At 44.0% G+C, this 15251-nt stretch overlaps 1 protein-coding gene across 1 annotated transcript in view; it reads right to left on the bottom strand.

The window, feature by feature from the left end:
• LOC146036243 (complement factor B-like) overlaps positions 1-15251 on the bottom strand; it is a 75664-nt gene that overhangs the window by 6482 nt on the left and 53931 nt on the right. The window contains exons 13-16 of the mRNA XM_083160121.1: positions 14328-14475; positions 11502-11581; positions 6472-6575; positions 5321-5453 (exon numbers count right to left, since the gene is read on the bottom strand). Coding sequence (XP_083016247.1) covers positions 5321-5453; positions 6472-6575; positions 11502-11581; positions 14328-14475 — 465 coding nt within the window. The remainder of the gene's footprint in view (positions 1-5320; positions 5454-6471; positions 6576-11501; positions 11582-14327; positions 14476-15251) is intronic.

The raw sequence follows: 15251 nt of genomic DNA, 5'->3' as shown, positions 1-15251 counted from the left end.
ATTTGTTTATCTTAGTTTTATTGCTAGTGGGAGAGGGGCTCTGGCTGGGTGGGGTCTTAATCAATTAACTTAGAAACAGCATTTAGTATTTAGTGAGAATACTAGGCGGACACAGCCTGGCTGACTATTGAAAGCTGACTATTGATATTTTGTCAGCTTTTAAAGTAGGAAGATTTTTAAGTAGGGAGAAAAAGTTACATAGATTAAAGATTGGACTTAAACTGGACAGAAACTGCCAACCAACTTAACATCTTGATATCAAAGTGATTCAGAAAAACAGAAACTACAGCAACTCAGAAAACCAAAGGACTGCTTTGAGTGAGCTCACTTCATACTCACAACATACTACTCCTGGGTATCTGACTGTTCATCCAGCTTATCACCATTTCTGCAACTGCTAAAACTTTGAATATCACTGTTAATGCTGGTATTTGCACTGTCTGTTTTGAAAATGCCCTGCTGTACCTCTAATGACTTCACCTCTCCTGCTCTTCCATTGATAATAGGTGTCCCCCCAAATTTTATTGGTCCTCTTCTTCTCTATCTCTATATGTCCTCTCTGGGTGAACTTATTTGCTCACTTAACTTCCACTATCACCTATATGCTGATAATACTAAAATCTACCGCTCCTTTTCTGATCTCTCTCCTTCCATCCTCACTCATATCTCCTACTGTCACTCTGCTATCTACTCCTGGATGACCCAGCGCTTTTTTAGACTTAAAATATCAAAGACTAAGCTGACCTCTTCCCACCCTCCAGCATAAAACCTGACCATCTCTCATCCTAACCTACTGTTTATGCCCACTTCTTTCCCTTCTGTGTCACCCCGTCTGTCTAACCCCCCCCTTTTAGAATGTAAGCTCTCACGGGCAGGGCCCTCTCTCCTCTTGTGCCTTTCTTAGAATATATAAACCTCTGCCACCCTGATGATTGCTTCAGTGTCCTGTCCCCTGATGCAACTATCCATATTTACCATGTACTTGTCCTAAACTGTCTTGTACTGTAATTTGATATGTGTTTTTGTTCCTAATTATGCTTTGTAAAGCGCTGCGGAATTTGTGTGCGCTATATAAGAAACTGTTAATAAATAAATAAATAAATAATAGTGGCGTAACTAGATATTTGTAGGTCCCATTGCAAAAGTTTGTAAGAGCCCCTATGTTCCACCCAATGGTGAAAAATGTATGTACACATGTTACTTGGAAAGGGAATGTGGGTTCCTTTCAGCTGTGGGCCCCATAGGAATTGCACCCCCTGCACCTATGGTAGTTACGCCCTTGTCCATTAGTGTATATATTGAGCGCCGTCCCTCAATAGCATTTATTACGGTTCGAACATTGGAGGGGAAGTACAGTGCAGTCCCAATATACTTACTAAAGTGGACAACAGCACTATTGATACCTAAGTAACAGTATACCAAAATACTCCTGGATTGTATATACCACTATTACAACCAAGGCATAGCTCACTGTTTGCAACAATTGGCAACATTGCATGAATAATGTTATGTTTAACATAAACACTGTATCAATTAGGTTTCTATAACATTCATTTCTAACTGGATTCAATAGGACATGGTGGAAATGTACAGTACACTAATAAAGTGCACACAATTGTAATCCTTTCACTTTTCAACACTTTACACACTTTTTTTGTTTATATCTCACTAGCTTTAAAATAGTTTTTTACTTGGAATAATAAAAGTTACATTTTAACAATAGTTAATTGTCTGCAATTAATATGATCAGTTATCTATTATTTACTTGTTTGATTATTAGTCCAAAGAGTACCCCATCATAGGAATACTTTTCTCTTTCTTCACTCCATGCTAGTACTTAATAGGGTAGATGTATTAAGCCTGGTGAAGAGATAAACTGGAGATAAAGTGGAAGGAAATAACACACCAGCCAATCAGCTGTGTTTGAAATATGACAGTTGGGAGATGATTGGCTGGTGCATTATCTCCTTCCACTTTATCTCCACTTTATCTCTTCACCAGGCTTAATACATCTGCCCCAATGTTCCTGGGAGTAGGAGCACCTCCTAATGTAACTCTGTGAATTACAAGACTAATAATATATATATATGTATATGTATATATATATATATATATATATATATATATATATATATATATATAGTCCCAGGGTGGCCAGGCACTGCCTCCTAAGTCGGTTACCGTCTGGGTGCTCGCACCAAACAAATGTATGTATATTCCCAGCGAGGGTGCTGCACTCCAACAAAATGCTTCAGTTAGTCCATATAAAATGAAGTTTTAATAAGCAACGTTTCGATGTCAGCGCGACATCGTCATCAGGCTTCAACATAATAAAATACAAAAGAACATACCTTTATAACAAACACCCAGGTGAGTTCCCAGACAGTGAACGCTGGAGACCAGCCCCTCAGCGCAGGCAGATGACGTCAGCAGCGCGAGGAGGGTCATCCAGTGATTGTGCACCCATCACCAAGACAACAGCAGTAAACAAATGGACGCGACCATGTCTTGTCAGGATCGTATACAAGCACACTGAAAAACAGAAAAACACATATCAATATATGCTGGAGGTATACTGAAAAACGCTATGCTAAATCATTAGAATTAGCATTAGATTTAGCATAGCGTTTTTCAGTATACCTCCAGCATATATTGATATGTGTTTTTCTGTTTTTCAGTGTGCTTGTATACGATCCTGACAAGACATGGTCGCGTCCATTTGTTTACTGCTGTTGTCTTGGTGATGGGTGCACAATCACTGGATGACCCTCCTCGCGCTGCTGACGTCATCTGCCTGCGCTGAGGGGCTGGTCTCCAGCGTTCACTGTCTGGGAACTCACCTGGGTGTTTGTTATAAAGGTATGTTCTTTTGTATTTTATTATGTTGAAGCCTGATGACGATGTCGCGCTGACATCGAAACGTTGCTTATTAAAACTTCATTTTATATGGACTAACTGAAGCATTTTGTTGGAGTGCAGCACCCTCGCTGGGAATATATATATATATATATATATATACTGTACATAGTATAGGACTAATCAGCCAATAGTGAATATAGTGGTCTGTGCGGATATCTCCAAACCCAGATACAGCTTACAGTATATACAAACACCATTATTTTTGCTTACGTATGTGGTGAATATATGGATACAATTCTGAGGCCACTTGAATAATCGTTTTTTTTAAGAATTTAATAATAAATATAAGTTGGCTTAAATGAGAGTTAGGTACTTCCAAAGTAGATGAAATTTAGTTTGTTAACGATTCCCTTAAATTAGAATTTGGAAAGGGAGGATGATTCTGGTGGCAGATCCTAATGCAGGGCTGGGCAACACCGGCCCTCCAGATGTTGATGAACTACACATCCCAGCATGCCTTGCATCAGTTTCAGCATGGCCACATAGCAAAACTAATGCAAAGCATCCTGGGATTTGTAGTTCATTAACATCTGGAGGGCCGGTGTTGCCCTGCCTTGTCCTAATGCATGAATTCTTAGATATTTTTTTTGTTCTCTGTGGATGTCTCCTTTAAAACAGTTACATTTTGAATGTAGTAACTAGATGAGAAGTCAACAGCCAATGTGTCAACAACAACGACTGGGATTGGGAACGGTAAAATGTTCTGAGTGCATCAGTAGTGTAGCGAGGTACCTAGCGCAAAACATTGCGAAGGAAGAAAGTAATTCGAATGAACGTGGTACATTAATGGGGGGAACCACACGCTCAGGAACCAACATTGACACCTGAAAAATTCATGTGAACATTTTTATTTGCCAACTTTTTCCATGTCAACATTCTGCTTGTTTTGACCTATTGACTGTTTGGTGTCATCCTACAGGCTGTCTATCTACACACTGTCAACTCCGTGATCTATAGGGATAAATTTACTAAGATAGGAATTCTGTTAAAGATGGGATGTAGCAAACAATCAGATTAGCACTTGCTACTTTTAAGTTTGGACTGGTAAGGATCTCTGCCTATGCTGCTATATTCCCTGCCAATCCCGGAATTTGTCCCTTTCATTGTCACCCTGTCCGGATTGCCCCCAATATCTCCCTCCATTGGAGATCTACTTCCATCGCACATCTGTGGTTCAACTATCCGCATTATCGTGAGGACCTTTCCACTAAACAGGAATTCGATCATCCTCCAGCGTGAGACCGACCACAGTGACCATCAACAATCAGCGCATCCTAGTGAGGACTCCCCTATTGGGAACAAGATCATCCTCCAGCGTCTTTCTATACAATCCAGGACAGCCCACTGTCTCCACCATCCTATTGGGCAACTTCCAAGGAATTCTAAAGCCCTTCAATTCCAGGGACATACACGGCAGCTATCCAGAGACCTAAGTATCACCTTACCTTGTCCTATTTTATTGTCATTTCTAATTATATTGTCATTATTCAATTTTTTATTATATATGTTCATTCAGCTGTTATTTTAACTTTATAAATATTTCATTAAATTTGTAATATTCAATTGATCCATTTTTAGCGCTCCACAACCTTTTTTTGCAGATTATATCTAGTATCTTCTAGAAGGTGCTAAATAAATAATAAATAGAATCTGATTGGTTGGTAGGAATAGATCCGAGAATAAGACCATCAGGATATTTCCCTGGGCTTCTTTGGAACATGGAACGGATCAGTGGTCTAGCACAAGAATGATGAGAAGCGTTGCTTTGGGCAAGGATGGACAAGCTGAAACTTAGACTGCTATGAAGATCTAACCAATATTAAGTCAGCTAAAAATTTCCCCAGATGGCCAATAACTTGAAGATCTTGAGCCAAGAGATAAAGGTCTATAGGGAAACCCTCTCAGAAATGCAGCTTCTTCTACCAATCCAACTCTAACACCAGGGGCAAAATTGTACGACACATCATACAGTATGATTATGGTCCCTACAGATGATAAAGATACTAGCCTAGGTTTATCAAAGACCTTGGGAAAAGTCCAGATAAATGCAGAAGAATGGAACTGGTCACTCAAGTCTTCCCAACAAGCTATGGTGCTCCAGGCAAGGACCTAATCTGATAAATATGAGATCATGAAGGCTACTTTGGCCCGTTTGAACTTCTCATCTTGAAGTGTCTTGTTTTGAGCATTGTTATCTGTGGAAACCAGTACAATCCGGTATATGAGAATCTACAGGTTAGGAACTCATTGGGCAAGAAGAGGAACAGCAGGTGTGGAACCAGAAATTTCACTAAAGTCCACAATGCCGGCAGAAGGAGTTGATAGGTATACAACATATATGGAAGAACGGAAACAAATGAAAAGTTAAACAGTTCTAGAAGAAATCATTATCCCTAATTACCTTTGCATGTTTGAGGATCAACCTGTGGTTCTATACCTCCTGTGCATAAGAAATTATCGGTCACAACGTCTGTAATATCGGCCACATTCTCAAACTGTTTCATGTTTTTGACATCCGTTAGGCAGGCGTCCCTCTGTGGGGGAGGAGAAAGGTGTCAGATGCAGGAAGGGAGATATAACCATACAGGGAAGACCGGACCCGGCGTCTGTGAACTATATTGTACAGGATCTGGGATATGACTGGTGTCCGGGACAAAGCGACATCACAGTAGGGCTGCCCCTGAGTGGGACTATCTCCTCAGCATTGCTCTGTGCCTGGACTTTCCTCTTAATTTATGACTGCCATCACCTGTGGTAAAACACATTTCTTATACATTAACCTGTTCAAAACAGGCGATGGCAGTCCAGAAACAGAGCATTTTGTCCCTCCTGGAGAGGGTCATGTTGGGAGGTATGATACAGTGCAGATAAATTAAATATACTGTAGGTTGTTGTTATCATTGTCCTGACGACAGGGCAGTGTGGCCCCAAAACGTTGACCACGGATTAAAGTTTGGTCCCACCCTTCAAGTCTCTGAGTGCCACTCCTTTACCTACTACAGAGGAATTAACCACTTACTGGAGCCAGTTACCCGCTATATATATATTATATATATGTGCCCAATGGATGAAGATACAGCGACTAATTGCTCTGATTTAAGATATGGATATAGCGGTGGTGCAAGCCTGAAGTTTTAAGATCCTATATAAATATAATGCTGGTGATTACAGTGTACATAGACCTGACCAAAGGTATATATATAGAAATAATTAAATATATAAATAATTGGTAAGAGAGTATAAAAGTATAAATGTAAAAAAATATATATTTATTTATACAGCATAATAAGAAGAAATAAAAGCAAAAAGATTTCTATCCTAAACTGGTTTGGAGATAATCTCTTACAGCAGTACTACAATGGGTGAAAAGTATATAAAATAAATCTAAGGCGCAAACAACAAGAAAGTGCTTATCTTTAGGCGAGGCAGGAGGGCTAGAGTCTCCCAACTTGTTTCGTCCTTCTGACTTTATCAAGGAGGTCTCTCTGAGATGCATCTTGTTTGGAGTTACATTGAGTTATACATATAGTATAATATAGGAGGGTGTGGTACCTTGCTCCTCTGCTTTATGAGAACATTCATCTGCTTCAGATCTCCTTGTGTTTCCTCAGCAATAAACATTGCTTTGACCAGTTCTTCTGAAAGTAAAAGGTTCCCTAAAAAAACACAAAAATAAATGAATAAAAATAAATGTAAAAATCTAAAAGTTTTACAACGTTAAATATATTACAATGCGAATATCTGTTATCTGAACTATTCCAAAAACAGTAGTTTTAGGACTGTACTTTTTTTTTTCTCCTGCTGACCGCCCACCCGGCACTTACAGCATCCCCTGGCAGATAAAGGCTCCCATGTACTGCTGCCCGCCCACCCGGCACTTACAGCATCCTACGGCAGATAAAGGCTCCCATGAGCTGCTGGCCGCCCACCCGGCACTTACAGCATCCCCTGGCAGATAAAGGCTCCCATGCAGTGTTCCCTCTAAGCTGTGCGCACGTGCGCGCGCACACAACTCAACGAGCGTGCGCACAGACATTACAACAGAGCGCACAAAGCAGCAGTGGTCCCTTTTTCCAGTTGTGGACTCAATTAATGTGTGTTTCACCTATTAACTACATTGTGTGCTGTGTTTTGAATGTTTAAATTTTTAATATTATTTTGAAGTAAAGTTAACACAAATGCTGAATGTCATTTTCCAGTTATGTATAAGTGACGCACAAAAATTTTAATTTCCTTCCAAAGTTGCACAGCAAAAATCTTTTGCCGCACACAGCCTTCGTAAAATTAGAGGGAACGTTGCTCCCATGTACTGCTGCCCGCCCACCCGGCCCTTACAGCATCCTACGGCAGATAAAGGCTCCCATGAGCTGCTGGCCGCCCACCCGGCACTTACAGCATCCCCTGGCAGATAAAGGCTCCCATGTACTGCTGCCCGCCCACCCGGCACTTACAGCATCCCCTGGCAGATAAAGGCTCCCATGTACTGCTGCCCGCCCACCCGGCACTTACAGCATCCCCTGGCAGATAAAGGCTCCCATGAGCTGCTGCCCACCCACCCGGCACTTACAGCATCCTACGGCAGATAAAGGCTCCCATGCGCTGCTGCCCGCCCACCCGGCACTTACAGCATCCCCTGGCAGATAAAGGCTCCCATGCGCTGCTGCCCGCCCGGCTGTTCAGAATCACGTTCACAATGAAGCATTGCGCGGGAGTGCAGGTGATGTATTGATGTCACCTGCGAAATGCATCTTTGAAAGCAGAGATGCCACTAAAGCCGGGCGCCGGGGATGCCTCTCAAGTCGGGACCGCCCCTGAAGCCAGACGCCAGGGGGCCACACAACCAGGTGAGTATGACATTTTTAAAATATTCCAAAATATGGAATAATCCGTTATCCAAAATGCTTCTGGCTCTGAGCATTTCAGATAAGGGACACTCAACCTGTATAACGAGGCGTACAACATTGCACATGTTTTCCTGCAATTAAAGCCCCAAAAGAACTGGAAGGTAATGGAAACATTTCACTGATACAGCTCATAGAGCAGGTACAGAGCATGTACAGAGCAGGTATAGAGCAGGTACAGAGCAGGTATAGAGCAGGTGCAGAGCAGGTGCAGAGCAGGTACAGAGCAGGTACAGAGCAGATACAGAGCAGGTATAGAGCAGGTACAGAGCAGGTACAGAGCAGGTACAGAGCAGGTACAGAGCAGGTATAGAGCAGGTACAGAGCAGGTACAGAGCAGGTACAGAGCAGGTACAGAGCAGGTATAGAGCAGGTATAGAGCAGGTACAGAGCAGGTACAGAGCAGGTACAGAGTAGGTATAGAGCAGGTACAGAGCAGGTACAGAGAAGGTACAGAGCAGGTAGAGAGCAGGTACAGAGCAGGTACAGAGCAGGTACAGAGCAGGTATAGAGCAGGTACAGAGCAGGTACAGAGCAGGTACAGAGCAGGTATAGAGCAGTTACAGAGCAGGTACAGAGCAGGTATAGAGCAGGTACAGAGCAGGTATAGAGCAGGTACAGAGCAGGTACAGAGCAGGTATAGAGCAGGTACAGAGCAGGTACAGAGCAGGTATAGAGCAGGTACAGAGCAGGTACAGAGCAGGTATAGAGCAGGTACAGAGCAGGTACAGAGCAGGTACAGAGCAGGTATAGAGCAGGTACAGAGCAGGTACAGAGCAGGTACAGAGCAGGCATAGAGCAGGTACAGAGCAGGTATAGAGCAGGTACAGAGCAGGTACAGAGCAGGTACAGAGCAGGCATAGAGCAGGTACAGAGCAGGTATAGAGCAGGTATAGAGCAGGTACAGAGCAGGTACAGAGCAGGTACAGAGCAGGTACAGAGCAGGTACAGAGCAGTTACAGAGCAGGTACAGAGCAGGTATAGAGCAGGTACAGAGCAGGTATAGAGCAGGTACAGAGCAGGTACAGAGCAGGTATAGAGCAGGTACAGAGCAGGTACAGAGCAGGTACAGAGCAGGTACAGAGCAGGTACAGAGCAGGTACAGAGCAGGTATAGAGCAGGTACAGAGCAGGTACAGAGCAGGTACAGAGCAGGTATAGAGCAGGTACAGAGCAGGTACAGAGCAGGTACAGAGCAGGCATAGAGCAGGTACAGAGCAGGTATAGAGCAGGTACAGAGCAGGTACAGAGCAGGTACAGAGCAGGTACAGAGCAGGCATAGAGCAGGTACAGAGCAGGTATAGAGCAGGTATAGAGCAGGTACAGAGCAGGTACAGAGCAGGTACAGAGCAGATACAGAGCAGGTACAGAGCAGGTACAGAGCAGGTATAGAGCAGGTACAGAGCAGGTACAGAGCAGGTATAGAGCAGGTACAGAGCAGGTACAGAGCAGGTATAGAGCAGGTACAGAGCAGGTATAGAGCAGGTACAGAGCAGGTACAGAGCAGGTATAGAGCAGGTACAGAGCAGGTACAGAGCAGGTATAGAGCAGGTACAGAGCAGGTATAGAGCAGGTACAGAGCAGGTATAGAGCAGGTACAGAGCAGGTATAGAGCAGGTACCAAGATAATAAACATCTGGATGTTTACATGCGCAACAAAATACAAGCGACTTCCATTAACTAGTACTCAGGGTTTATATGGGGTATGGGTCATAGGGACAACGGTATGAAGGTCGACATACATTATGTCAACCACTGAAGGTAGACATTGGTAAGGTCGACAGTCAAAAGATCGACATGAGTTTTTCCTGTTTGTCGTAGTCAACATGGACACCGTCCACTATTATATTCTGCCACCCCGTCATAGTGAATGGTAGGGTATGACATACCACATGCTGGCTCAAATAAAACGTGAAAAACTCATGTTGACCTTTTTACTATCAACCTTCCCATTGTCGACCTAATGCTTGTGTCGACATTCTAAGCAGCAGTTGTTCGCTGTTCTGCGAGCCCTGAAACGCCGCCCAGCCGAACGCCCCCTCTGCCGAATCCCCTCTGTACCATGCAAGAAGATGTATGCAAACATATCCCCTCGAATGCGGCTGAAGGGGAGAGAAATCATTCCGACCATTGAATGATTTCCGAAAGTCGGCTCTTGATTGGCTGCTAGGCGACCAATAGCACACTTCGGAGTGAGAAGTGCTGAATGTTAACAAGTTCGGCATGGTACGGGGGTGCGGTTTGTTTTTTTGCCAAGTATGTGGATTCTACATGGAAAGAAGAGGACGTGATCCCGCCAAGGTTTTGGTGAGTATATTTTCCTATATGGAATATCTACTGGACAAGGGGACCGATACCTACATGTCAAGGTAGGTGAGTATAGTATGTATGGGGTGTGTGTGCGTGTAATAGTTATACAAAGTTATACAAGTTATACATTTCTGGTGTAGATGTATGTTTATTTGGTTATTGGTTCTATGAGCCCACAATGGCCATGAATGCACTGCATGCTGGGACTTGTGGTTCTCCAAGACCTACTATGTGGGGGATGCTTGCTGGGACTCATAGTTTCACAGCAGAACCCAATAGTGACTGGGGGACAGCCCCGGGCTTTAGCCCTGGCAGGGTTAATCCTGGAGGGAGTACCCCTTCATTGGGGGGGGGGGTCCCCACTCCCCCAGGGTCCCTGGCCAGGCTGACCAGTCAGCGTCAGCCTGGTTCAGCCACGGGACCTTATATAATAAGTCTCCCCCCGGCTGTTGCATTACCCTGCTGGCTGGTTGGGACCGGTGATGGTTCTCAAAATACGGGGTACCCCTAGTCACTTTGGGCCTTATTTTGGTTCATTCTTTCTGACAAAATCCTTCTTAGATGGACAAAACCATGTGCACTGCAGGGGGGGCAGATGTAACATGTGCAGAGAGAATTAGATTTGGGTGAGTAATTTTGTTTCTGTGCAGGGAAAATACTGACTGCTTTATTTTTACACTGCAATATAGATCTCACTTTGAAGTAAAACCCCACCCAAATCTAATTCTCTCTGCACATGTTACATCTGCCCCACCTGCAGTGCACATGGTTTTGTCCATCTAAGAAGGATTTTGTCAGAAAGAATGAACCAAAATAAGGCCCTTTGTCTCCCATATTTTGGGAACCAGGACCGGCCCTTGAGCCTGGTGCTGGTTTTAAAAAATGATGGGGAACCCCTACTTTAATTATTCCCTGAATTTTTAAAACCAGGACTGGCTCTTTCAGCCAGGGGCTGGTTATGGGGGAACGACCCCACAGCGCTTTTTTTTCCCCCATTATTTATTTATTTAATTTTTTAACAATGAAGCCGATCAGTGCAGGCTACACCCAAATACGGCTGGAAATGAGTTCTAATTTCTAGACGTATTTTTGCAGCAATTAGCGGCCGTATATTACATGTGGCTGGTTAGTACATTAGGAATCGCCATTCAACTGAATGGTGATTCCTGCTTGTATTCTTTCGATGGCATAAAGACGAATGTGCCATAAATACAACTTGCATACGCCAAATACCCAATCCAGGTGTATTTAGCTTAGTAAATTCCCCCCTTTATGTCTTGGTATTTTCTATTTTTAATTCTTGAATACACTTCCCAATATTGATTCTTCATTTAGAACCCTTCCCCCAAGATGCCCTCTCCCCCGCACTCACTATGGTCGTTGCAAGACACAGATTTCCCTCGTAGCTTTAATGCCCAGGAGGCCCCAGTTGTACATGGAACACAGATGGGCCTGCAAATAGAAAGGACACTTTGAGATTCACTCTTGGCTTATACTGAATTCTACTTTGCTATAAGAATAATAATGTCTGGGGCAGAATTAGCATATTTTTATCACACAAATCAGTACTTTAATAAAGCAGACTCTAGAAACGGCGATGGCGATATAATGTTACTTGTGGTACATGGAGAATAGAGACATACCTCCCAACTTTTATTGGTGGACCAGCTAAATTTCTGGGGTGTGGCCTCGCATGAGGGGGCGTGGCATTCAAATCACATCACACGTGTGAGGCCACGTCCCCGTTTTGCCACTGCTGCCCGTCTGACTGCGGGGAATAGATGCCGTGCGCATGCGCACAGCGTCTATTCCCTGCTGACATGCGGATGGCAGCGGGGACTCCCAACTGCCCCCCCCCCCCTCCATGGGACACTGCTGGCCCCAGGCGGGCCGCGGGAACGTCCCTGAAAACCTGGATGTTCCCGCGGTAAACGGGACAGTTGGGAGGTATGATAGAGATGAGTGGTAAGCAACAACATAACCTGGAGACTAATGGAGTAAATGCAGGGCTCAACCCACGTCATACTTACCGACTTTCAAACTTACCTCTCCGGGGGCGGGATGTATCAACATACATCTCCGCCCTTCGCACGGCAGCCGCCGCGATGCTACCGCATATGTACTAACATATGCGGCCAGCATCGGGCTGCGGTAACGGAGACACCCTCTGGGTGGCGATACCCTATAGGAATTTCACCTTTTTCAGCTCGGGAAATTGGGTGAAAAGTGTGAAATTGTACAGTATATGTTTTATCTCCGATTCGATGCGCAGTCTTATGTGCATCGGATCGGAGCCAGTGATCGCAAGGGCTGTATTAAAGATTTGTCTGATCCCGCAGCCCCTGCTGTGATTGCATGCGATATACCATAGGCAAAAGGGCCGTGTACGATATATTGCATGCAATCCTGCCGCCAGGGAAACTCCTGGGTGGTTCAATGGGGGATTGTATGCAACTTCTCCCCTCGCATAGTGTTGCTTTTAGTGACTAATTACAAAGCACATACTCGGACTGTATATTTTATCTTAAGAAATATATACGCCTGGATTGGCGTATTCATAGGCAGTCATATGCAAATAAAATTCATATTCCTATTCATGACACATTCGTATTTACGAATGCAAGTGCCATCGAAAAAATACGAGTAGGACTACACTATTGGTGATTCCTAATTTACTAAACGCCTGTACAGTATGTGATATACGGGCACTAATCGCCACGAAAATATGCCATAAAAATACTCTTTTTCCAGGCGTATTTGGCTTTAGCCTGCACAGATCAGTCAGATTGGTGCAGGCTTATGTGTAATAATTTTTTTTTTAAATATAATTAAATAAAAAAAAAAAAAACAGCTTGGGGTCCCCCCACGGCCATATCCAGCCCCGGCTCAAAGAGCCAGTTCTGGTTTCAAAAATTGACAGGCCAAAACAAGTAGGGGATCCCCCGTCATTTTTAAAAACCAGCACCAGGCTCAAGGGTTGGTCCTGGTTCCCAAACTCTGGGGGACAAAATGAGTAAGGGTCCCCCGTATTTTGAAAACCAGCACCGGGCTCAACCAACCAACATGCTAAGTTCCACCGGCCAAAGCATTTGCCCAATGACCACCTAACGGCCAATCAGGAGCCGACTTTCCTAAAGTCAGCTCCTGATTGGCTGCTAGCCAGCCATTCTACTTACCAGCTAGCCAAGGAGCTGGTAAGTAGAATTTCCTTCAACAGGTACCCATATGGAGTATTTACTGGAGAATAGGACCAATAACTGTGTGTCAAGGTAGATAAGTATCATTATCCAATGTAATTAAGTTCTACATTTCTGGGGTGTCAGTGTGTGTTTATTTAACTTTTTGTACTGCTGTGGAACTATAAGTTCCAGTGGGCTCTGTAATGCCCCGCATGCTGGGACTTATGGTTCTCCAAGTCCCTGCATGTAGTGCAGGCTTGCTGGGACTCATAGTTTTTTACACCAATGCTATCAGCCTGGTGACCACCGCCCTGGGGCACCGGGGACAGCCCTGGGCTTCAGCCCGGGCAGGGTTAATCCAGGAGGGGGGACCCCTTCATTGGGTGGGTCCCCACTCCCCCAGGATCCCTGCCCAGGCTAACCGGTCAGGGGGAAAATGCTTTGGTCAGGGGAACTAATATAAATAATTTCCCACGACTGTGGTATTACCTTGCTGCCTGGTTGGGCCCGGTGCTGGTTCTTAAAATCCGGGGGGGACACTATTAATTTTGTCCTTTGTATTTTGGGAACCAGGACCGTCCTTTGAGCCTGGAGCTGGTTTTAAAAAATTACAGGGATCCCCTACTTGTTTTGCCCCGTGAATTTTTGTAACTGGGGCCTGCTTTTTGCAGGCTGGTTATGTGGGACCCCACGCTGTTTTTTTTATTATTATTATTATTATTGTTCCTTTTTTTTTACGCTGAAGTCTGCACGGATCTGACTGATCCCTGCAGGCTGACAACTCGTATTTCTATTTAGCGGCCGTATATACAACCCCTAAATACAGATAAAGCAGCATACGCCTTCGAGAAAATACAAATCCGTAAAGACGCCGGATTAGTAAATCTGCCCTTTTTACACATTGTATTTTCCCATAAATGCCGGTTGTATGAATTCATACCCGGTATTGGTCGTATTTGGGGATGTTAGTAAATGTCATGTTAATACGTTGCGAGAGAACAGGATATACTGTAGTTTACCTTCTATTTTTGGAAAACTCAATTGGTTCCCGAAGTTCCAATAAAGCCACATCGTAATCAAAAGATTTCTGAACATTTTTGTCTGCTTTGCCGGCAGGGTTGTATTTTGGATGGCGGTAGAGATTTTTTACTTTCTGCCCCCGATAACCTGCAATAAATTAAAATGAAACACAGCTCTATGATATTATATCAGTTTTTCTGCAGGAAACAACTTAAAATACACCCTGATGTCTACCTGATTACGTCATGGCAGCCCTGATGTATGAGCAACTCCGTAGCCGCTCTTTATATCGACAGTAAGTTGAACAATAAAGATGCCTACCATTATTATTTAACATGGTCAAAGGTCGATGTGACAATAGTCGACGCATCACATGGTTGAGGTGAGGTTTTTCTTAAACCTTTTAAAAAAAAATTCTAACTTTTCACCATCCACGTGGACTATGACTGGTAACGCAAACCTTGCCCGAATGGCAAGCACAACAAACCGTGGGAGGTCATGTGGAACACTAATTGACACCTCAAAAAACTATGTGTTGACTATTTTTATGTCGACCATTTTATTACGTCAATCTTTTTCTCATGTTGACCTTGTGCAAGTTGACCTTTTGGGGTCAACCTAGACACTCTCTAACTTTTTACTGTCGACCTAAAGAACATACCAAAGTTCCTCCATGATCATCTGATTAGAGACATGAACAAGCTGCAAACTCTGGGAATGTGTTGAGTAGTTTGACGTCATCTTCTCTTCCTGGTCTTTAACCACTTATCTGGCTTGGACACATCAGACGCGACCATTACAGGCTGGGGTTTCCCAGACACTGATGCAACTTTGTCAGAGCCTGCTGGCAGCTGCTGGAGACTAATCTTCCAGCAACTTCAGGCTTAGCCCCATCCAGCCGCCCTCTTAATTGTCTCAGCTCC

This window comes from Crinia signifera, chromosome 9 (assembly GCF_055691185.1).
Source record: "Crinia signifera chromosome 9, ASM5569118v1, whole genome shotgun sequence".
NCBI classification, from domain to species: Eukaryota; Metazoa; Chordata; class Amphibia; order Anura; family Myobatrachidae; genus Crinia; species Crinia signifera.
This window is presented reverse-complemented; position numbering and strand designations above follow the sequence as displayed.